Below are 24,475 nucleotides of genomic sequence, written 5' to 3' on the forward strand. Positions count from 1 at the left end.
TCTTTAGCCGAAGCAGCATACATTGCCATGAGAAAGACTGCAGCAGATTAGGGAGGACAGTCAAGAAAAAAGTGGGATTCTGTTGTCCATTTTTACAGCCCATATTTTATATCTATGCCTAGAAAAAGTGACCTTTATGGTTGATTGCCTTCAAAGCAATTAAAACATGTACCGAATATAGACACGTGGGAAAATAAAATTGTGTAGAAGTCTGGTTTGACCAAAAGCTGCGCTGCGTTTTGCTGATTATCAGCTAGAAATCTGTTTCTTTATTGTACTGCCCGTGAAAAATAAATTCTTCTAAATCTATATATCACTTTTAATCTTTTTTAATGTAACCTATGGTACAAATCTGTTTTCTCTGAATATTGATTGAAGATATCATGGATGGAACCGGTGCCGCTCGGTGTTCACTTGGCTGTGTCTGCTCGCTGACTGAAGAGCAGTGAGAGAGGGAGGGGAGAAAAAGCAGCGCAGCAGCGGACCAGCCAGCAACCCTGAAATCCAGAAATAAAGGCGAACTCCGCTGGTATACGTAATAAAAAAAATGTTTTGATCTTTACCCCATGGTAGTTTGCAAAGAGCAGCCTGTCGTTCAGGAGATGTAGGCAATAAAACTGGGTCGCTTTTGGACTTTACTCGAAACGGCTGGAAACTCAGAAGAAAAGAAAACAACAACACTGGAAAAAAGACGGGGATTACACACAACAGTGACAATAAAACAACGCTCCCCGACAAGTGATCTGCCTGGTGCCGAGGGTGAAGTCCGACCGAAAAACAGGATATATTGGTGAATTGATATTTCATGTAAATCATTTTAAATGCTAGTTCCCAGAAAGTGTTCCCCTGTGAACTTTAAACTCAGGAAACAATGAAGACATAGCAAGCAAGAGCTCATCAAGTGTCTCGAAGCTGCTAGCCATCCCACTAGCGTTGGCGTGGCTATCCTGCAGTGAGCGACTGCGAGGTAAAGCTAACGCCTGCTAGTGCAGCCAAGTAAGCTAAGTTAGCTTGTCGGCTAACGCTAGCTGGCTAGCGAAACGCGTTATTGAGAAACTTTTGCTGTTGTTTCCCCGGAGCACAAACACTGAAGGAGTATTGTAACAACAGAGGGGAAGGGCAGGTTCCCTTCTGGACTTTTCCCCTCTACGTGTTTTTCTAAGATGATGGCTGCCGAGGTCAGCAGTGAGGATACTGGCTCGGTCACGACAGGGACAGGGGTGGCAGGCGGAGGAGGCCCGGAGACGGCCCCTTTCCCCTGCTATCCCGTGTCGAGCAGAGTGCGAGTTGGTGATTTTGGACAAGGACCAACACAACCCCTGCGCCAACATTCAAACACCTCACCGGACTCACTTCCCGACATGAGTATGATGTATCCCATGCCTTCTGGGGATGTGACCGGACTATTGCACTCCGCAGCAGGGAGTGGCGGAGCAGGAGGCGGACATTCACTTTTCCAAGGAACAAGCTCAGGGACCGTGGGCAGCATGGGCTACTCTCCCACATCGGAGGGTCCAGCTAGTCGGGTTTCACCCACATCAACCGCCCCGGATGGGTCCACAGTCTTCCCCCCACTGCCACCACCTCCTCCTCCCTCTCCAGGCTGTGGGGTGCTCGGCGGCAATATGGATGAAAGCGACATGCAGGATGGACCGGAATATGAGGAAGAAGAGGTTGTGTTCCCCCTCTCTGCGCCTCCCACAAACCAGTAAGTGTACTACCAAGAAAAATTACATGGTGTTCATTGACACCTAGGCATCAACATATTTAAGCATCCTGTGCTTTTTTTGTTAGGTTCACTTCCTTCCTGCTGTCATGAATTTGTGGTCTGAATCTGACTTGGTGTTGACACCTGCAGATTCAATAGTAACTTAGTCAGTTGTAATCAGTTATGATATACATTTCTCCCCAGGAATAATTCTCTGTATACTATGCCTCTGTATGCTATCTGGATTCAATAAACCTAATACCCAAAGAGATATGACTATGAAAATATCTCAGTTCAAAATGACACCCACAAGACGGTATTCATGTTTGTTTCATGACTCTTAAAATCAGACTATTTAGAGTAAAAGCGCAATTTAAGTATTTTTCTTTGTTGACAACTTTCCACTTAATCCATAAGTAATTCACACACAAAATACAAAGGCGTTTTGTGGAATATATTGATATGCATCTTATTCTACAGGGAAAGCTGAATGTAAACAGACAAGATATTTCCACTGCACAACTTGGGTAGTAATAAGTAAATATGCAAATAATAAATCCAAACACCACGATGAATACTATCTCTTTATAATGTAATGAATATAAGAGGCACTGTTATTAAGTATTGTTGGTTCTTTTTCAATGATATGAGCACATCCACCTTATAATTGTGGCGTCTTCTCACCATAAAGAACTCTGATCAGACTTGTAGGACGCAACTGCTCTCTTAGGCCTGAATAGGGTCAGTATATAAGTAGGTGCCGTCAATATCTATGCCTTACCTGTTGTATCAAAATCCAGGTGTCATGCCTTCATCATGGGCATGGTCTTTGCTTACAACTATATGGAGTCAAGCTTGAATGAAGCTGCCGGCAATATGCATGGATCGCCTGATAATCAGGGTATTCACAAACACTGCCTTGTCAACAGCCCCATAAAACACCTGTTAGTGTGTCACGGCAATAGTAGCCTATTCTCAGTTAAATTCTATATCTAGCCAACGGAAACTAGAAATTGGATTAAAGAAAAATATTGTTTTTACTCTTCTGGTTTACGTAAAGCCAGCACCAATCCTTTTAGGAATATATCGTTTGAGATTAAAGTGAAGCTAGTTAAAAATGTTTCTCCATTGTAACATGTATAGTGCATCCTATGCATTCCATTATAGAATAACATCTCTAATTATAGCCATTTTTATGAATTTCGCCAGCATATACCGAAGCACATGTCCAAAACCGTGTGTGCTGGTGTTGTAATAACCTAAATACAGCACTTCCATTTGTTAGTCTCATTAGAGAACTGCTGAGCTTTGTCATTTCTGACCCTCATACTGTGAGATATGGAAGTGACTGTATCTAAAGTGTGGATTCAGCTGTTATTTTAGGAATCACCTTATATCTCCCTGTCAGATTAAAGAGGAAGGAGAAGGCCATTATTCTGCCTGTCTTGCCTGTACTGGTAGTGAACAACACTCAGTGCAATTAATTAAATATGCGCTAATTTCCAAGTTTTTACATATTGTCCTACTTATTCATGTCTTTGCTTATGCATTCCACTTTATTAGCTTGCAAAGTTGACAATGAGTCAGTGGAACAGTTGTCAATTTTTCATGAATGACATTGATTTTCTTTGGGCTTGCTTGTTTCACAATGAGTGACTTTAGTCAGATGTTTATCTTTCATGTTCACTAACACACATAACTTTAGACATGGAGTCAAAATGAAATCTATTTATTCTCTTTCAGTGGCCTACTGTAAGATATTTTCCATGACTGCAAAGCATATAGGCAACAAAACACAAGCATTTCCTCTTTTTTGGGGGTTTGTGGTTTTGATGAATTGCTTGTAGTGGTGATGAATGGACCATAAAGCTTGGTCACATTTCTTCAGAGATTCTAGGTATTATTAGAAGGAAATGTTACAAATGAGGCCACATCAAATTTGCCTGTAGATGTTTTGAAACATATGATCATATTTATTAAAGAAAGAGCTACCTTTAGGAATTTATAGTGATTGACTTTGACAAGCTCAAACAAATTAATCTAGCAAAGAGTTAAGATATGTAGAAGGATTGTGACAACAATTGTGCTTATGATGTACTGACTTCCAAAATCTTGAATAGTTAATCAAACAAATGTACCTAGCAAACAGCTAGAAAAAGAGGTTTAGTTTAGTTGCTGACTGTAAGTACATCGATGATGGTATCATACTCATTGGCTCTCTTGGCAGTGTGTTCTAACGCCACTTGTTGGCACAGACAAAGGCAATGCGAGCTGATGCTGCAGTTGTTCTTCACTGGGGCTACTTCTTTGACGTCAGCGTGGTGTGTCACAGTCTTCAATCACTGACTGCGTTTACATGCACTTAAATAATCAGAATACATTGAGAAATCAGCTTTCTAGAGTAATTAGAGAATGGCATTTACATGTACTTATTAACGTGGTTACTGGAAACCTGTGTATACATATAACAGAAGAGTTATCGGATTTCTCTTCAACTTCTGACTTATTTAGAAAGCCTGGTGCAAAGATTTTAACTGTATAGTGACAGAAAATGCTGCGTTCTGAAGTTTCGTTTTGTGTGTGTGTTTGTGTCGCATTAGGGTGACAGAGCTGGGGAGACAGCTGGTCCAACAGCTTGAACTTTTTCAATTTAAAAAAATCTGTGAGGGAAAGTGAGTTCTTTAAAGTTCTACAAGGTACTTTGTGTTAGTTAAGATTTCTGGTGGACTTAACCTATGTTGAGAAAGTAATTATTTCTAACAGTAGATTTTGCTTAAACTGGCGTAACTTTACTTTCTACTTCGTGTTTAATTGTACATCTTCAGTAAATAATGGTTTGCTAAATGCGACACTGCCCCCTTGTGGGCACAAACATTTGCCGTACAAGCATAACAGAAACACTCGCTTCAAAATCTCCAAACATATTCTGCATGTCTTTGCATATGTGCAAAATTTAGATTGTATACTTCTGCCCTAACCTGTGGCTCACACCTGTGGCTCACACCAAGACTGATCTTGTATTCCTTTGAGGTATGTTAGCAACCTGCAAAGTCTGTGTTGGAAGAATGATGGTGGAAAACCTCCACACATTTGGAATTAGCCCCACGGTGTGTTGCACAGTGAATGTGAAAGCTAAACTTGGCATGGTTGCAGAGTACTCTAGTGTAAAAAAAAAAAACATTTGAGAGTGAGTGAGGCAAACAGCAGACACATTCATTCACACCTACATAATCCAGTTTGTCATTCATAAACAATGGCTACAGCACTGCATTAAGAATTCATGCTAGTGCTATAAAGAAGAGACGAGCAAAGACATCAGGAGGCCCCAACAGTACAAATTCTCGTTACTTTTACAAACCTCAGGCTCAGTCCCTCAGCTTACACAAAACATGTTGGGAAATGAGTCGCCGATTTTGAGTTGCCACGAAGATTAGAGAGGATTTTAAGCCATAAAGGGTTTCCCTGAGGAGGTGGTGGTAGGAGGAAGGGAAACAAGGGGGAACAAACAAAAGTTGGATTTGTAGATCTGTGTTTGTGAATGAGTTTACCAGATTTAGCCTTTGGCTGTGGAAACACTTCTGTGTTACCTAATTGCCTCTTGTTTAAGGTGGTAGACATGACGCAATTTTAAACTGTGTTTGCATTTTGTCACACAGCTACTTTTTCAGTGTTCCAACACTTTTTGTGTCTTTATTTCTGCAGGCCTTAGATGGGCACCCATGCTAGTACAAATCAAAAACTCACAAGGGAGTTCTTTATGTGTAGATGAAGGTGAAGCCTATTATCCCTGATGTAATAATGTAATTTCAGGGAGGCTGATTCACTACAGCAAAGCTCAGATGTTGACTTCGGTACCATTTTGCCTGGCTAGGCATTAAAATGATGATGGATGGTTAGCATCCAGTCTGAGTAAAGCCAAAGATGCATTGATGGTGCTTTCCCATCTTTCCATCTGCATGAGTTATGTCAGCCCCTATGTGGTGACACTGTCCTATCCTAAGTAACAAGCTGGGGTAATATCTCACGTGTAAGAGCTGGGACACCAAGCCGACAGTCAGTCATCATTGGGCTTTCTGGGAGTGCAAGTCTGTCTAATCTTTGTGGTGCGGCCCCATGTGTGAAATTGACCATTGACCAATGTGTGACTGAGACCACTCTGATTGGCTGTTCAGCTTATCAAATTACTGTGCCAGAGGAGAATATGATATTAATGCCAATACGACTTATGCTGTTTTGTATCTACCTTTCAGACATATTCTTGATTAGACGTAGTTATATATCTGTGGTAAGACAGAGTGGTGAAGATGGAAAACTATCAATTTGTCGTATAAATGCGGTCCCAGGTCATCCACCTTCTCTTCCTTTCACGCAAGCCCAGAAAGTGCAGTGCTACATGCCCATCAGCTTCAGTCTTTGCAGTGTGTTATAGCATCACTTGTTTGCCAAAATGAAGATGGCATGACCCAATGCAGCAGTTTGTCTTTGTTGGTGCTAGGTCCTTCGACGTTGGCTTGATGAGTCATGGCCCCAAAACAAATTCACAGCTGCTGTAAGTCATCAACAGCTGTCTACTTTCCTTTGTTAAAATAAATATTAGTTTGCTGTGGAAATCTGACTTTTTTTTTCAGAGTAAACAAGCTTTACACCACTGTGCATTTTGATTTTGAACACTGTTTGAAGGCAGCCGTGTATCAACAAGTCTCTTAAGAACTGTGGGGGTCACAAGATACTGTGGCTGTTGTCTACTAATGAATGTCTGTGTATTTGAATGTTAACGTGCAGCCCAGACTATGTGTTTTCACATAGTCTTTTAAGTGTATGCAGGGATGCCACTCCTTACCCTTGCTGCATCAAAAACCAATAGGAAGCATGCTCATGATGTGTGGCTTTTTGAGAGAGAAACAGGGGAGTAAGAGAAAGTCAGGGGAGGATGAAGAAGGAGCAAGACTACAGTGGTACAGTCTGGCTGTACCACAGTCTCTGAAAGATCAGCATTTGTGACTTTCTAAGCAGGGCACAAAAACCAGACATCTAGTTTCACTGTAATTAGTTTCACAAGTGACTGCATGCCGGGTGTAGGTTTGCATCTCGGTGACCTTCTGTTCATTTACTTCAATGGATGTTGCTTGTTGACCTTAATGACAGGAGATGACTGTATCAGGGTGGCAGCAGGGTCGCATCATCATGGTTTGTACGGATTTAGAGACCTCTTTGCTTTTCTTTTCACATCGGAGTTCACAGCTTTTGACTGGCCAGCAGCAGTATCAGTGGAGTCGGTGCACCTTGTGAGACCACGGGACAGAGGAGGGAAATGCAGCAGAGGGCGAATTCGGCGTAAGTGGAGCATAAAATCACCCAGCAGCTCTTACCATGCCTGTCCAACAATGGACTGGTATAAACGGCTGACAACTAGGCAATGTTTTTGTTATAGGAATCAGTGTTATTGTAGTTTTCTTTTTTTTTTTTTTTAGTATTGTTTGTTTAAAATAGGAATATCCTTTGTGCATTTCTGTGTCAAGTTTATTTTCTTTTTGTTTCCTTACTTGTGTTTGTAAAAGTATTCACTGCATAGTAAAACACTTACAAAGTTCCAATCTTGTCTTATCACATAACTGTGACAGATGTGACACACAGAAGTCAGAAGAGGTCATATTACATATGTAATTAAATGTTAAAAATATGGTCATGGTCAAAACAACCTAACTGAGCACACTACTTCTGTTTAAGAATTTAGTTGGGTGTTTAATTTGTGTGTAGAATTGCTTTATTTAGAAAGTTGGTAGCTCCACAAATTCCTACAGCACAGTACAGTAATGCAATGTTTCATTACTATTTGATACTAATGAGGGACAAATTTCAGCGCAGCCACATCCATCAAGATAGAAGAAGATGAAAAAGAGACAGAAACTGGAGAGAAAGAGGTCACATAGGAGCTTAATAAGGGACTGACGGAGAGAAGTTCCAACTCAAGTCCCGGCAATCTGTGTCTGTCCTGTTAGTATTACTGCCTAGAGACATGATTCCAGGAGACAGATGGGTATATTTTTTTACATCATGTTGTAACATATAGGTACAAAGCGTTAGTTTTACTGTGTTTAGTATTTAGTGTAGTATATGTTAAAAGAATAGGTTGTGTACAGCTGCTTCAGCAATCCATTAATTGAGGCTTAATAAATGGTTAAGTCCTACCCATCATACTCTGGGTATCATTACTTTTTAAAAATAGTTATGGTTGAATGATTTTGGTCAGCAGAGTATGTGCTGTTCTCATTTTGAGCTCAGTTTTTTTTACATTTATTATTAGCTTGTCATTGCTCCCACATCTGTAGTATTTCAGCAATGATTCCACCGTGGGATGACGCCGTTCTCCCCAGAGAGTATAAGTATCCCATATTTTTCCTACAATCATTCAATTAATATAATTGTTATTATTCATCTATAAGTAATTGCGCACACTCCTCTTGTGGGGATATACAAAGTGGTTATACTGGTATGTATTAAACATTTTTGGTGCCCATTTATTTAAAATAAATCAATTATATCTTGGCAATGGAGTTTTGTATTCCATTTCGCAAGTGAAATAAATGAAAAAACTAACTTAAGTTGCACATTTAAAAATAGGCCTTAAGACAGTTCCCTCAAAAATCTAAAAGATAAAGCTACATTTTCAGGTGAAATTTTAGCGGGAGCTGTCTACTTCTCTTCCAAAGATGATGAGACAAATATCAGCGCACCTGTGTCAGTGTAAGTGATGTACGTCCTGGGCTGAGTACTGAACTCTAAATACTTTTATGGCACTGACTGAATCACTTTAATACTATCTCATCAGCATCAGTAAGCCAATAAGCATGCAGCATCCGATAGTGACATGATGCTGGATTTAAAATATTTGTATTGTTTACATTTTGTTCTAAAGTTTTTGTCATAATTTTTGTCAGAGTGTAAGTGGTTCAAGTGGTATGTTAGCCATCCTTCATACGTTTTTTTATCATTGATATAATAGCAGACAACTTTAATTTGTAGTAAATAGGTTTACTGTAAGACTAAGTGTGAAATGCCAAGGTGATAAAAAATATAAAATATATCAAAGATAACATGATATAATTTCCTTCCAAAAGCATTGATCTGGAAGCATTATTAAAGTCAAGGTATCAGTTTCGGTATCAAAATGTTTTATACGAACATCAGCTTCACCTGAGGCTTTCTTGTTATCTCTCTGCTGCTGCTTAGATGATTTTGTTAAACAACTTGAACCTATTCTCCAGTAAAACCATCAGATGGACTCAAATCAGTTTTACAGTCCCTCAGAACAGTTTTATTCCTGTGATTTCAATAGATCTATTGGAGCAACTTAGAGTTCTGTCAGTACCTTCAGTACTTGGAGCAGCAAAACTCAAGATTTGCCACGGGTCACTACCACCGTAGTGTATAAATACATGTAGGATCTTGATGAAATATTTTTCAATAGAGATTTGCTCCATAACTGATTTTTAATGTGGAGGAGCACTGCCAAAGCCACATATGGACACAGACGCAATGAACATCACTGGCAATAGTGCCGAAATAGTCTCTTCTAAATGCTTTGAGTAAGCCTTTCTCACTAATCAGAGAAGACCAAGTTTTTAGTAAATTATATGGCCTGCTTATATAATGCTCTTATCCAAAGCGCTACAGTGTTACTTCACAATGTTGCTTCTCAATCACCCATTCACACACACTCACACACCGATGAAGGCAGCTGCCATGCATGCTGCTCACCTGACCCAACAGGAGCAACTTGGGGTAAGAGGGGGAGGACTGGTCAGAGCACATAAGATTGGTTTTGAGTCTCAAACTAGAGTAAGCCTAATTTGCATGCTGTAGCTAAATCTTATCTGATTTTCATATTGTCTCTGTTGTGTCCAGAGGTCCAAAAGGGACACGGGTGGATAGATGGGATCTATAAATGAACTGACATATTTGGCTGCCCCTCGAACACGTGTCTCAAACTACTTTTTTTTTTTTTTTTCAGTTTTAGTCTACTACTTTGTAAATGGTTTGTAAATGGTCACAGGTTAAATCCTGTGAATCTTCTAGATCTTATTTTGCAAATATTTTCTTTGGTATATCGGTCATTTGTGGCCATATTTTTATGTAATTTCTCTTCCTGACTTAAATATCGGCACAGGAAGAAAAGTATATATATACTCACTCTGTGTTCTTCCTCTAACTGCATTGTGCCACATGTTGCTTTTTACTAGATAAAAGCTATAAACGGTGGGAAAACTACAGTTGTGAAAGTTTATGTGGGTCAGTGCAATATACATCTACAAACGGTATGTCACGCCTGTCCTGACGGAGCTCTTGTGATGCAGGAGATTTGAAGCATTCACAGCAAGAAAGATTGTCTAAACAATAAATCATACTGCTGTGCTTGCTACAGCCTAAGCCCTATATTTTGTCATCTTGCCCAAGCTCACTAGGCTTGGGCATGTTTTCAGTTGTGTGCTGTTATATTTTTTCTGACAGCATGACACATATAGGTGGACATGCATGTCCATCCAATACTTTGCATGTTCCCTGGAACATCTGAAAGAGTTAACTTTTTCGTGTCTTGTGATCAAATTACTAAATGGGGGACCTGTTTGAAAGGTTCTGGATGAGGCCGGTGGGGTTCTGAGGGCCTCTACCAAAGATGACTCTGGCTGCTCACTCACTTCACCAGATGTTTTATGTTTTGGTGTGATGTCATTACCAGATATTTGTGACTTGATTAGTGTAGTCAGCACATTTGTTTTCCAAAGATTATGAGTTGTCACAATGCCATGCTCTAGGATTAATAAATTGTTCATTTCTAACCATAAAATATTCGTTGTTTCATTTGACAATGGAAGGACCCTATGCATAGAAATAAATGCCTTATCCTGAGGTTATCGCCAGTAGACGAGAGAACCAGGATGTCACTGTGCTGCTTGCTTTTCATGTTCTGGCATGACAGGGCATTCCTCAAGCTAATAGTAGAACTGTATCCTATCACCACTGTCATAACTTGTGCTCATAGTGTGTTTATCATAACACTCTTCCTGTCTGATTTACCCACTCAGATCATCGTTTCATCACAGGCAGTTAAGTATAAAAGTAGCTCATATACAAAGTTGCAGGCTACTCTTCTGGATCTATTTTTGTTTCCAAATCTATATATGGTGGTGGTGTACACTATCAATGCAAAGCATATTTCACACTACCAAAAACTTGTTAAACACACAACCACAGGTCATGTCCATCCACAAGGCTGCAATATTGATGCATGATGACCTTTAGGCACTGTACTTGAACAAATACATATGGCAGAGGTTGATATGGCAGCAGCGAAATCATATCGAAATCATGGTACAGCACTGAATTAAGTCAGGAAAACGAAACACTGTAAATTGTGCTTGATGGTGATGAACAGCAGCCTACACAGAAAATACAGCAAAGCAGCCTTGACCATCATGTTATCCAGTGCAGTTTGTGCTGAATGCTAATAATCAATACTAATTATAATAAGCCTGAGAGACAAGACTGGTTTATGCATTTTATTAACATGCTAAATTCAACAGCCCAATGCGTAACAGAATGTTGTATCAGTGTTCTGCTTGAAAGATTCTGCAATAACTGTATTGAGGTCAGCAAGTGTGTAACTGGTTGTTTGTTTATTTCTGAGTCATATATAAGAGGCTGCGTATAGAGAAAAGTCACATTTCATTTGTGTAATGTTAGGTTTTAAAAGTTTTCCATTTTCCAATAAATTTTCATTTTGATCATATTTTTGGGTTCAACCAAAGTTTTAATAACATCCATCATTGGTCACATAACGTTTTTATTTTAAATTCAGTAATTTTAGTAACAGACAAGCACTCTCTGTTGCATTTTTAGCAGTCAACTAATTAATGTGCTTAGGCCCCAGAGTACAGAATTTGATACTTCAGCGTGAAGCTTGAATGTTACACAACCTGACCTACCAGTCTCGATGAATAGATTGATGGGTGTGTTTATCGTTTGCAGCTGATCATCCACTTCCTCTGCTTTTTATTTTTTAGGTTTTTTCTTTTTTTTTTTTGACTTGGCTGCTTTCTGGATGCATTGCTGCTGAGATTACTCTTTATTGCTCGCTCTTTCTGCATCTTTTTCCAACAATCTTTGTTTCATTTGACGGAAAGTTGCACAGTGAATTATTTTTCCCTTTTGCTTTCTTCACCATAGCTGCTATATGTCATCTAATGGTTGTAGGCAATAGATATGTAGATATTTAGGACAATTGTTAGGAGGCAGAGAGAACTTTGCATAACTGTGGCTATCTTGATTGAAATAATACAGCACAATAGCAATTCTTCATTTTGATATAGTGTTATAACAAATATTATTAGTTTTGTGTTTAATTTTACTTTGTCCATCTAGTAAATGATTTTCACTTTACAAAAAGGCTCAAAACCAGCAGTTTTTATGCTTTACAAAAACTTCACCACTAAACTAAATTCACCACTTTTCTCATTTTTATTTTTTATTTTTTGCACATTAAACAGTGATGCACTCATGTTTAACACAGAGCTTCTATACGTAGTTTGTCTTGGTTAGACTCTGTGGTGGATAGCTCTTTTTTGAGTCATGGTAAATAGCATATGTTACTATTGTTAGCAGCTCTAAACAGACCAGAATCAGTTTGACATGAGCACAACAGCCTAACATGCTGCATTTGCATGGCTGGCTTATCACAATTATAACAGTAACTGGCCCTCAGATGGTTCTTCTTGTTATATCACTTCTATTTTCCTATATTGCCGAACAATTTATGTAGACTTTTTGGTTTGCGGAACTTTGTTCTGAGACATCCTATATATTGTGGCTTGTTCAGGATTAGTTGCAGTAGGATCCAGTCAGGTTGTTTGGCCTCCCAACTGCTCTCAATCGGCCTCTTCAATTCTCCTCTAACCCAAATCCCCCCAAAGCCTCTTCACATACACTTAACTCTGTCCTTTTAAGCTAACCTTCTCCAGCTTACTCCATGATAGAACACATATCATTACACGTTCTGTACCTCTACTCACGTTAACCAGAGGGTCTCATTTGAAAAGAAGTGCTAGGCTACCTCGGTTATCTTCTCAGCACTTGATGTTTTTCCAGGCACAGCCCTCCATTCACCAGTCACCAGTGGCCTAAATTTGGAAAATAGTGTGTTAGTTTTGTACCTCAGCTGGCAGGCCTTGTCAAGTTCACCCTCACTTGCTGAAACTTTAACCAGTGTTGTTCTTAAGGCTTCTGTTTAATTCAAAAGGCAGCAAACTGAAAAATAAAAGATTTTGAACTTAAGCCCATAAGTGCTTCCCCTTTCATTTGTTGAAGAACATCCCCATGACTAGGTTGTACTCCTATGAAAGCGTTTGTTTGTCTGTGTGGTGTGTCTCAAGTATTTGTTACAATTCAGATATTGTGTTTTCTGCTTGCTATTAAATACAATTTTCATTCCTTGTTGTTTTCTAGAACTGGACTGCGAAGAGCTTCAAAGGATTTGTTGCTCTGTGTCATTATCTTTCAAGATGTCATGTCATTTCCTATGTGTTACACTCATGTTTTCTGGGTAATAACTGACTTATGTGTTTTTTACGAGAGTGTTGACCTCTCAAAAGAACAAATGATGTCCTCCTCCCATTATGGTTACCTAAGAAGGTTGTTGTTTGCCACATTTATTGTGTTAGATGTAAGTGTTCTATTTAAATTCCATTTTGAGAAACTAATCATTCAACAGAAATACAACACAGTGTATTGTATTGTTTAGATTGTTATAATATGATGTGTTTTTTAATTAATTGTAATAGTATTTTTCAGCCATTTTTCCCAGCAGTACAATGATTTAGCCAATAAATCAATTGGCTGTACTGTGCTTTGCTAATTAGTCCTTCTTGTCTTTCTCACAGGTGGTACCATGGCAAGCTAGACAGAACCATTGCTGAGGAGCGGCTCCGCCAGGCTCGAAACCCTGGCAGCTACCTCATCAGGGAGAGTGACCGCCGGCCCGGTTCCTTTGTCCTGTCTTTTCTTAGCATGACCAATGTGGTCAACCACTTCAGGTATGACATAAAACATGCAACAAGCATTGAAGGTCTCAGTCTGTAATCCCTGCAAGAGCCTGCATGATTTCGATGAGGGGTGGTGGCTTGCCAGAGCATGTAGGGGGAACAACAGGATAGAAAAAATATGCTGTGGGAAACTGTGTGCATTACTTTCATGTGCGTTACTTTCATGCAGTGTGTGTGGGTGGACTTCCAGTTAAAGAAAGAGGACAGTGCATTTGTTAGCAGCAGTACTTGCAACCTTACAGTAAATAAAACGGTGAACTAGAGTCTGTAGATTCTTTTTGTATTTTCTGCTCATGCCTAACATGCAAGTGCTAATGTTACACCTTAGTAAATATAAGGGTTGTAGCTTAAGAAAATTCACATTGCAGACATTTTTTTTCCAGAAATGCATTTTTTTAATTAGGTAACAAAACTTGAAAGCAACAAGCACCCATATCAGTTTAGTGTTGGGCCGTGATCTTATTAATGCTTAAATGACGGAGGGACTTATAACCATAAAGTGAATTACGTGATACTTGCACTTTAATAGCTGTTGTTCTTATATTATATATTCAGCATATGAATCTTAGCATTTTACATTTTTATCCTTAATCGACATTGACTGAACTGATGAGCAGACAAGTATTCTTAGGGGCCTAAGAATGGTCCAGTTCTGTGCATTACTTTTTCTGTGCATTACACTAGTCAATCGCTTTAATGGTTTACAGGTTTTAATTTTGGTCACAATATAATTTTCTATGATATTTCAATTCATCAGGGCAGACTAGCATTCTTTTGTTTCTGTCTGAAATCCAATGTAGATAGCTTTCTACTTTCTTATACTATGAATATTTCTAATTCTAGGATATTTTGTTTGAGCTGGTATATGCATCTTCTTATTCACTTAAATCTCTCTATTAAAAAAAAAATCCTATCTGCTCTTTCTCACACTTGCATCTCGCGAACTGTCAAGACTTTTCTGATAGGACTTTGATGTTTTCACCTTGACTTAGATTTTTGCTGCCTTGTACCTGACTTGTAAGTCGCTTTGGATAAAAGCGTCTGCTAAATGACTTAATGTAAATGTAAGAAATGCGATGAAAAACAATGTTGATGAAGGCCAAACGGAGAAATGTACTGTCAAATCCGAATTTAAATGTTAGAAAAGTTTGTATTTGTATTTATATTACCTTGTCTGCACATAAACGAGCATTTATTTAATATTTGTTGTTGTTGTTGTTTTTTCTAAAAGGATAATTGCCATGTGTGGGGACTATTACATCGGTGGGCGGCGCTTCTCTTCTCTATCAGACCTTATTGGTTACTACAGCTATGTGTCTTGCCTACTGAAAGGAGAGAAGCTTCTATCACCAGTGGCGCCCCCGGAGGTAAAACTGACTTTATGGTATACAGTAGATTCAAAATACTGTTATACTAATATTAGTGTTTTAAAAGGCACTTTCAGTATGTTTGAAGTTTTGCAGCATTTCTTGAAATGTTTGCATTATTCTAAACTCTTTACAATAAATGACAATACTTGATATTTGCTTTTTATTAGGGTTTTTTGTAAATAATGAGAAATGCACCTTGTCCTAATTTTCCCCAGTAGGCTAAAGACGCCTGATACAGGCTTAAATTGTGCAATTTTTTTCTGTCAGCATGCACAAACATGGTTTGCTTCTTATAAGCAAAAAATCTTGCTAGCTTGATAGTAGCATTTTGATGCACCATCATAAAATATGATTTGTAGCTAGTTGTTCTAACTTAGAACTTTACCCAGTGATCACACATTTTTAATATTGAGAATAAACAGTAATGTATTTAAAATGAACTTTATTTGATGTAATGTATATTTTTCTACACATCTTTAAACTCTGATACATTTCTGAGTTAACTTAAAGTCAACCTGCTAACTTTCTGGAATTAAATGTTTTTTTTTTTGTTTTGTTTTCAGCAACAGACAGTTGTGGTAGAATAGGCATAACAGGGTTGTGGTTTTATTTTTGGGTGCATGTTTTTCCACAGCCTGTAGAAGACAGGAGGAGAGTCAGGGCCATACTTCCATACACCAAAGTGCCAGATACTGATGAGATCAGGTAAGTACCTGTTCACATCTGCTCAAAAAATACTTTTTTGGTGTTACACTTGTAGTATAACATTTTCATATTGAAATTAGGTGCTGTCGGATAAATAAAATCTGTAATTTTTAAGGCCTGGAGTGAAAAAATTGTATTCCACAGGCCTGCGCTTCCTTTCAATGCATCATTTAATGGTCATCATCTGACTTGTTCATTAAAAACAGCCTTGTCCCTGTCATTAAGCTGCAGTAGACACACATACTGATGACCCTAGCTATCCCTGATTTCCTAAATCTGATAAACATCTGTCTGAAGTCAACCTCTAACCCTGAATCTGCTAGTGAGTCACAGGGTTAACTGAGTTTATAGACATGTAGTATATACCTTAAACATTATGAGTCAGAGGAGACACCTACTGGTAGGGTTTTGATATTACAGTCGACAATAAAATCACTATAGTTTCTCGTTTGGAAGGATCAGGTTATGGATCTCCTGATTTCAAAATGTCTTTAAGATCACATTTCTTATAACATCGTCTGTGTTTTACAAATGTATTTTTGCATTTGTGCAATGCACAATGTCACGATAATAAACGTTTCTCTTCAAACCCATTTTGACTCAATGAATTTTCAGCTTCCTAAAAGGGGACATGTTTATTGTTCACAATGAACTGGATGATGGCTGGATGTGGGTGACCAATGTTCGCACAGAGGAGCAAGGCCTCATTGTAGAGGATCTGGTGGAGGAAGTGGTAAGTACAGTGCAAAGTCGTAGAATTTTTTTCGAAATGTGTTTCAAAACATGAAAGCAAATAGATAGAATAATAAAACTTTTAGTGGTGTCTGTATAGTAAACATTGTATAATGTGGTAATATGCAAAATGGCTTTAACTTGGGCAGTGATGTGATAACAGACAGTTAGTGACAAAAATCTAAGCTTTTGGTTCAGTCGGAATGGACATCTTGACATATTTCTGTGTCTGGTATTTTTCAGGGGCGTGAGGAGGATCCACATGAGGGAAAAGTGTATGTTTTATTGCACTGTTTAATATCTAAAAAATAGGAAAATCTTGAAGTAGTACGTTCACAAAAATGTATTTCAATAGAATGATGCAGTGGTATTGCTCAGCTTAATTTTAGGAAGTCCTTGTATATTTGAGAAAATATATCATTAGATATCCACTCTTGTTAGTTCAGCGTTTCCCTTTACCCTAATTACACAACCTAGTTAACTTTGCCCTTAGGATATTAATTACATTTTGCATTTTCTTTAATGAGCTAAATGGCATGTATATAACTAATTTTTCTACCCTTAACCATACCATTCAAATTAACAAGTAGTGTGAGCATCCCTCTGTCTTCTTTTAAGAGAATAGAAAATGTAAAGAAATAGTAGTTTTTGGAGTTTGTGCTAATTCTGTCTTTTCGCTCCTTTTTGGATTTATTACAGGTGGTATCATGGAAAGATCACCAAACAAGAGGCCTACAACCTGCTGATGACAGGTATTATTTTTCTTTCTTTTTCTTTTTAGGCTTAAGTTCCTGTTATCAATGGTATTTTCACTGATACTATTTTGTCAGAAATTCAACCAAAGTCAGTTTATTGAAATACACTGCTTAACCCGGATTAAAATTTGTCCTTTTCTTTTATTCTTTTGCTCTGTCTTATTTCATAGTTGGTCAAGTGTGCAGCTTTCTAGTCCGGCCATCAGACAACACCCCTGGAGACTACTCACTCTTTTTTCGCACCAATGAAAACATCCAAAGGTTTAAAATTTCCCCCACCCCTAACAATCAGTACATGATGGGAGGGAGGTACTATAACAGGTATGGGTTGCAGTATAGTCTGACTTACAATGAGACTACTGATGCTTACTGTCTTGAATTGCAGTTACTGATGCATGGTATCTTGTCTGCTCTTTCTCTTTGACAGTGTTGAAGACATCATTGATCATTACAAGAAAGAACAGATTGTTGAGGGCTATAACCTCAAAGACCCAGTTTCGGTTCAGGTACAGTTGTATACTGCCATCATTGAGCCTGTGTGATTGTGTTTGTTAGAATTAGTAGGATGACATTTGACAATATGAGGGGATTGAAAATTCTTGAACGCATAAATGAAAACTAACTAATGACTAATAATGAATGAAAAGGAAATGCTGGTCCAAATTTCACTGCAAAAATTGACTTTCTGTAGAAAATATATTGCATCAGATAGAGCAACAGAAGCAATGTAATATAACAAATACAGTTATTGGAATAGGACTGAGTTTTGCATTTGTGATTATGTGATGGCTTAATTTGTTTTTATCTTTCCTGTAGCAACAAGAACAAGTACTCACTGACACAGTGGATGGGAGAGAAATTTATAACACTATCAGACGCAAAACAAAAGATGCTTTCTACAAAAACATTGTTAAGAAAGGCTACCTCCTGTTCAACAAAGGTACATGTAACGTTGAGCTTGTATAGCATTTGTCAGTGTTGCTCAGGTTGGTCAGGATCTACCATTATAATTAAGGTTATTTTGGTTCCTCTCCCCTTCAGGCAAAGGCAAACGGTGGAAGAACCTTTACTTCATTCTTGAGGGCAACGATGCCCAGCTTATCTATTTTGAGAGTGAGAAGAGAGCCACCAAACCCAAAGGGCTGATTGACCTAAGTGTGTGCTCTGTGTATTGTGTGCATGACAGTCTGTTTGGCAGGTGAGATGCCAAAATATTGTCTATTTTCAATGTTTACGTGTTGTGGCACCATGTGCAAAAAAACATAATTTGCAATGTGTCGTATTTTTCTTTTTCAGGCCAAACTGTTTCCAGATTGTTGTCCAGCACTTTAGTGAGGAACAGTACATATTCTACTTTGCTGGAGAGGCTCCAGAGCAGGCACAGGTGATAAGAAAGCACCACCTCTCTGTCATTTATACTGTAACTGTTTTATTCATCGGGGTAGAAACACATGCACATATGTTTAAGCAATATAAAACTAAGAAAAGCAGGTGCAGTGCTGTGAACTGTTTGTCTCATTTATCTGAATAAAATGTTTGCAGCTCTACTTCTGATTCTTTGTTAGATACTGAGGATCCCCTACGTTGTTGGGTAAAGAGTTAATCAGGACCTCTGTATTTGACAAAGAGCAAATTGTGTTATTTATGATATTAAACAACTATAATGCGAACGGTGAACATCGTTCCAAGTTCTTACAGTGACAACAAATATTTTATTAGAAGTGTTGTGACCATGTTGTGTTCTGTTTTTGCAGGATTGGATGAAATGCCTACAAAGCTTCTGCAGCAACTTAAGGAAAACCACTCAGCCCACCACCAACAAAAGGCTTAGACAGGTACAAATACCATTAGCCAGTGTGTGTTCCTGTAGCTAAAGTGCAGCAGTAGTAACACATCCAACAATCATGTAAAAAATATTGCAAGGAGTAAACATTTTATGTTAACAATACTTAACCACATGGCCACATGATTTGAAAGACTTGTCCCTCTCAATGTTAATTTGTTGTTTTAAAGGGCTCAAGTTCCTATCTGAAACAGCAGCATTATTTTTTAATATCGAAAGACTAAAATGTACATTGTGTAACTGTAAGACAAGTCACTGCTGCTTGAGCATAAACCCATATGTGGCTGGACGGTAAGTTTTGTTTTGAGGCTTTCACATCACTCATATTTATTAGTTGCAAAAGTACATAAGATTTGTTTTATTTTAAAAAAAAGTTTTTAAATATTAGAAGAACTCTTTATCATATTTCCTTTTTGATGAGACAGACAGGTTTTATATAATTAGAGCAGTCTGATCCTCCAGAGTGGGAAGACAGCTTATGAGGTGGGGGTAGCAGTGGCTGAAAACCCTGCAGAAGTAAAGAGGGACTAGTTCTTGTAACTGTTGGACATCACCTGTTTTTCATCATTAGGCAATAGGCTAAAATATCTTAACACGATTTAACAAAGGGAAGCGTTTATTGTTTTAAAAAAACTGTAAATAGGGCTGAATATTTATTACAATCTATCCCTGCTTGTGTCTATTTTGCTTTGGGGAACTCGCATGTTTTTCTCAGGTGAGCAGCCTGATGCTGTGGGTGGAGGAGGCCCACAAGCTGCCAGTGAAGTATTTCACCAACCCCTACTGTAATATCTACTTGAACAGCGTGCAGGTGGCTAAGACGCACCCCAGGGAGGGGCAAAACCCCGTCTTTACTGAAGAGTTCAACTTTGAGTAAGTCTCTGCCTGTGTTTATTTAATTTTTTTCCCACTCTAGTTGGCTGAAAATGTAAAATGGATATAACTATAGTTGTATACAATAAAGTATGTAGTAGTAGTAGCAGTAGTAGTATATAGTATACAATCCGAATTTGAAAAAATTCGGGACGTATATAAAATACGTAAAAACTAAGATTTATAAGCTAATATTGTTCCATGAAATAGTAAACTTTCTTAGTTTCAACATCTGTTTGTTGTTTATGTTCTATTGTAAATAAGATGTGGTTTGATTAGATTTGCAAATCATTGGATTCTGTTTTTATTTACGTTTTACACATCGTCCCAACTTTTTTTGAATTGGGGTTGTAAAGGTTAACTCTTTTTCCTCTTGTTTAGTGAAATACAAAATGTATCTGTTGTTTCAGTGACTTGTCGAGCGAAATCAACAGATTTGAAATCAGCCTCAGCAACAAAACAAAAAAGAGCAAAGAAAGTGACATCTGTATGTATCTCTGTATATTCCAAATAAAATAAAAAAATAAAATAGAGCTGGTGAAAGTCTCTACATTCACCTCTTTCTTTTTGGCGCATTCTATGACTCACACCTTTTCTTTTTGTCTTTCTCCACACTTGGATCGCTTTCCCACTCAGTGTTTATGCGTTGCCAGCTGAATCGCTTGCAAAAGGGTCAGATGATTGATGAGTGGTTCCCCCTCAGCTCCCATGTGCCTCTGAAGGGCATCGAGCCTGGGTCTTTACGTGTACGTGCCCGCTACTCCATGGAGAAGATCATGCCTGAAGAGGAGTACTTTGAGTTCAAAGAGGTCTGATTCACTGAAAAGTGGTTTTCATTGCAGTCTCCATTAACTGTCTGCTCTGTTTTTCACCTAAAATGTCAATGATGTCATTGCTTTGTTTCCTCTGCAGATGATCTTGCAGAAAGAGTTCCATGTTATCTATGCTCTGGCTCATGTGTGTGGTCAGGACCGTGGCTTACTGGCAAGTCTGCTTCTGCGGATCTTTAGACACGAGAACGCTGAGGCACCCCTACTAAGGACACTCAATGACCGAGAGATTAATATGGAGGGTAAAAAACAAACTTTAAAGAGTAATTTGTACATTTTCCTCTGGAACTTATTCTGGATTAACATGTGCTGTAACTCTACCTAGTCAGCAGTGTTTTGTGGGGTTTCGCCTATTATTTATTATTTTGGCTAGTTTGTTGAGAAACGCGTGCAACCACATGTCCAAACATTTGCATAATCTCCTCTGCTTGTGCGCTTTTACCAGATGAAGCCACAACATTGTTCAGAGCAACCACACTGGCCAGTACACTGATGGACCAGTACATGAAGGCCACAGCTACACCCTTTGTGAACCATGCTCTCAAAGACACCATCCTCAAGATCATGGAGAGCAAACAGTCATGTGAGGTAAAGACCTGCAAAAGGTTTCCGTCTTTCTCTCACACACACACCCACACCCACACACAGCATTGCACTTAGATTATATTTTGTAATTTTGCAGATGCTTTTCCCCAAAGGTTCAGTTGCAGAAGATACTTATGCAGATGCTTAGAACAATCGTGACACAGCATCAACATGGGTTAGGTCCCAAGGGTGCTGTTGTGTTCTTGTGGAAATTTCAATGCGTTTGTGCAATTGCTGTGACAAATTTAACATCTAATAATCTATATTAGTTTTTTTGTTTCGGTTTTTTAACATCTAATGTGCTGCTTCAGTTTAAACATAGCAGATATGACAAATGCATTTAGCGGTTACCATATATTTACAATATACTTTGCGGTGGTTACTGTAAAGGAAGATGAAATGTTTCTCAGAGTTCCCAACAATGTTATACATTTCATTCATTGCATTTTGTCTTTTCATATGTTTGTTTTAAGTTGAACCCTTCCAAACTGGAGAAGAATGAGGATGTGAACTTGAACTTGATTCATCTCCTGAACATACTGTCTGAGCTTGTGGAGAAGATCTTCATGGCTGCTGAGATCCTACCACCGTAAGCACAAACACTCATATACTCACTGAATCTTTTTGTTTTGCGGGTAGATCACTTAAATCGGTTCTCTATGATCAATCCAGGACATTGAGATTCATCTATGGCTGTCTGCAAAAGTCTGTGCAACAGAAATGGCCCACTAATAACACTATGCGGACGAGAGTTGTGAGGTAAACAGTTAATAATAATTAAAGTTGGACAAACTTCTTATAGGAGTTATCATGTTCTCAACATATCATTTTGTCTGCAACTGAACCTTATTGTAAAACTGTCTGCTGTCTTTTCTTGTTCCAGTGGCTTTGTTTTTTTAAGATTGATCTGCCCAGCCATCCTCAACCCCAGAACATTCAACATTATTGCTGGTAAGCATTAATACAGAAGTACTTAGAACATACTCCCACTTGCCATATGACAGTTATGTTTGTTTTTCACCATCGTATCTTGTCACAGACCCTCCATCTTCAACAGCAGGCAGAACCCTCACACTGGTGGCCAAGTCTGTTCAGAACCTGGCCAACCTGGTAGAATTTGGTGCTAAGGTATAAACCCTTCTTTCCTAAATGTTTTAATAGTTCACATCTCAGCAGTTCTTTTGGAACATTGTTGGTATGTGACAGCTTGGGTTCTCATTTTGCACAGGAACCGTACATGGAGGGTGTGAACCCATTTATCAAAAACAACAAACACAGAATGATCATGTTTCTGGATGAGTTAGGGGTAAGTCACATTTGGTGCTTTTTGGTTAAGTATTTATAGCTGAGAAGATGACAATTTGATTGACTGAAATTTATAAAGTGTGTTCAAAATGATTTGTTTTTATAATTTTTGAATACAAAATTGACAAACCTTCTTTGGTTTCTGCTTGTTAAATGTGGGGATTTGATGCATTTCTGTCATGTTGGGGAATACCCTCAGTATCTTGGGTTTTGGACTAACGGTCAACTAAAGCAAGGAAATAAAGCAGCCTCTGTGGAATTCCGATGAACATTTTTTTACTGTTACATTTTGTAATCAAAAAGAGAAACCAAAATATGTATCAGTTTAGAAATATCATTGATTGTGTTTCTAGAACGTACCTGACCTACCTGAAGCCACAGAGCACTTTAGGACGGATCTGTCCCGGGACCTGGCTGCACTGCATGAGCTCTGTGCCGCACACTCAGACGAGCTCCGGACATTGAGCAATGAGAGAGGGGCACAGCAGGTCAGAGACTAACGATATCACAGTTTTGCACACACGGGACATTTTATGCTGTCCTACCTTAGGAGGATTATCTAATTCCTGTTTCCTCTTGGCAGCATGTGTTGAAAAAGCTGCTGGCCATCACAGAGCTCCTCCAGCAGAAGCAGGCTCAGTATGCCATGTCTAACAGCAACAGGTAGTACTGCACACCACCTGTCCTCCCATCTTCCCATCCTCCGTCAATTCTCCTCCACTGGAGTAGAGAACAGAGGAGACCTAGCATGTTCTGCCCTCATCACCATGGCAACCTCACCACCACCACCACCACCATGTCCTCCTCCGATAATCCTGCCACTCCCCACCCACCTGTCATCTTGTCTCGTTCACAAGAGAGCTATGCAACAACAGCAGTCGTGTTCAACAACCAACACAGTACTTAAAAAAATTATAAATCAAAAAAAGGAAAAACTTGCACCAGAGACTGATAGCTGTATGCAAAGGAAAAATATTTTTCCCTCCTAAACTGTGTTCATGATTCTGACTTGGGTTTCAGTCTGTTTCACATGAGGGCCATTAAAAAAAAAAAGGTGTTTTTTTGTACCCACTATGTGTTTTGACAGCACAGGTTGCCAAAGTCTATTCACACACACACACATACACACCTTCACCTTCCTGCTGACTATGAGGAAACTGACATGAAGAAGCTAATTTTCTTTGCCCCTTTTTCTGGTAACTGGATTCTGAGTGCTGATATGCTTTTTATACTTTAATTAGCGACTGATTTATTTCAAGGTTTTGACAATATCTGCAAAGTCCTGAAACAACCATTTCTATATCTTTCTGTTTTCTAGATTGGAACAAACTCTTTCAGAAAAGTATGGTTATTTTATATAAAGAATAAATTCTCTTGCTGGAATCATGAGTATATAAGTAAGATGAGCTGAATTTTTTTTTTCTCCCTCTAATTGTATCAGCTATTTTTTTTATTATTTGGTTAAGTCTTTTTTTTGGAAACATCAATGCCAAACCTGACATATAATCAGTGAAACCAAGTAAAATGAAAGTGTTTACAGCAGTACTTTGGAATAGTTCAGACTGTATCAGACATGCATGCACTTATTAAACCGTTTTTGTAAAGTAGATTATGGAGTCGTTCATTCTCCCTGACAAATGTATGCAAGTTTTCTGTTTTTAAAACACAGAAACA

The 24,475-nt window shown here is 38.5% G+C and overlaps 1 protein-coding gene across 2 annotated transcripts; it reads left to right on the forward strand.

Moving 5' to 3' along the window:
• Positions 1-435: 435 nt before the first annotated feature.
• On the forward strand, positions 436-24,408 carry LOC137136088 (ras GTPase-activating protein 1). Of its 2 annotated transcripts, none has more exons than XM_067521106.1 (25): positions 436-1,708; positions 13,642-13,794; positions 15,035-15,170; positions 15,808-15,878; positions 16,494-16,611; positions 16,854-16,885; positions 17,310-17,362; positions 17,536-17,686; positions 17,793-17,871; positions 18,182-18,305; positions 18,407-18,563; positions 18,662-18,749; positions 19,120-19,200; positions 19,924-20,081; positions 20,492-20,568; positions 20,718-20,890; positions 20,994-21,153; positions 21,357-21,499; positions 21,970-22,085; positions 22,169-22,255; positions 22,380-22,447; positions 22,536-22,624; positions 22,725-22,802; positions 23,155-23,289; positions 23,385-24,408. In XM_067521106.1, the coding sequence occupies exons 1-25, from the start codon at positions 1,164-1,166 to the stop codon at positions 23,466-23,468; spliced, it is 3,156 nt and encodes a 1,051-aa protein (XP_067377207.1). In that variant the 5' UTR covers positions 436-1,163; the 3' UTR covers positions 23,469-24,408. The 2 variants fall into 2 exon arrangements, with proteins under 2 accessions (XP_067377207.1, XP_067377208.1); XM_067521107.1 differs by lacking the exon at positions 436-1,708 and adding an exon at positions 13,408-13,424.
• Positions 24,409-24,475: the final 67 nt, after the last annotated feature.

This window comes from Channa argus, chromosome 11, assembly GCF_033026475.1.
Source record: "Channa argus isolate prfri chromosome 11, Channa argus male v1.0, whole genome shotgun sequence".
NCBI lineage: Eukaryota > Metazoa > Chordata > Actinopteri > Anabantiformes > Channidae > Channa > Channa argus.

Excerpts from the sequence above, each read along its gene's own strand:
- LOC137136088 (XM_067521106.1), top strand. The coding sequence starts at position 1,164 with ATGATGGCTGCCGAGGTCAGCAGTGAGGATACTGGCTCGGTCACGACA. Across the intron at positions 17,363-17,535 it reads CTACAACCTGCTGATGACAG|TTGGTCAAGTGTGCAGCTTT; the intron begins GTATTATTTTTC and ends CTTATTTCATAG. Across the intron at positions 23,290-23,384 it reads ATGAGAGAGGGGCACAGCAG|CATGTGTTGAAAAAGCTGCT; the intron begins GTCAGAGACTAA and ends TCCTCTTGGCAG.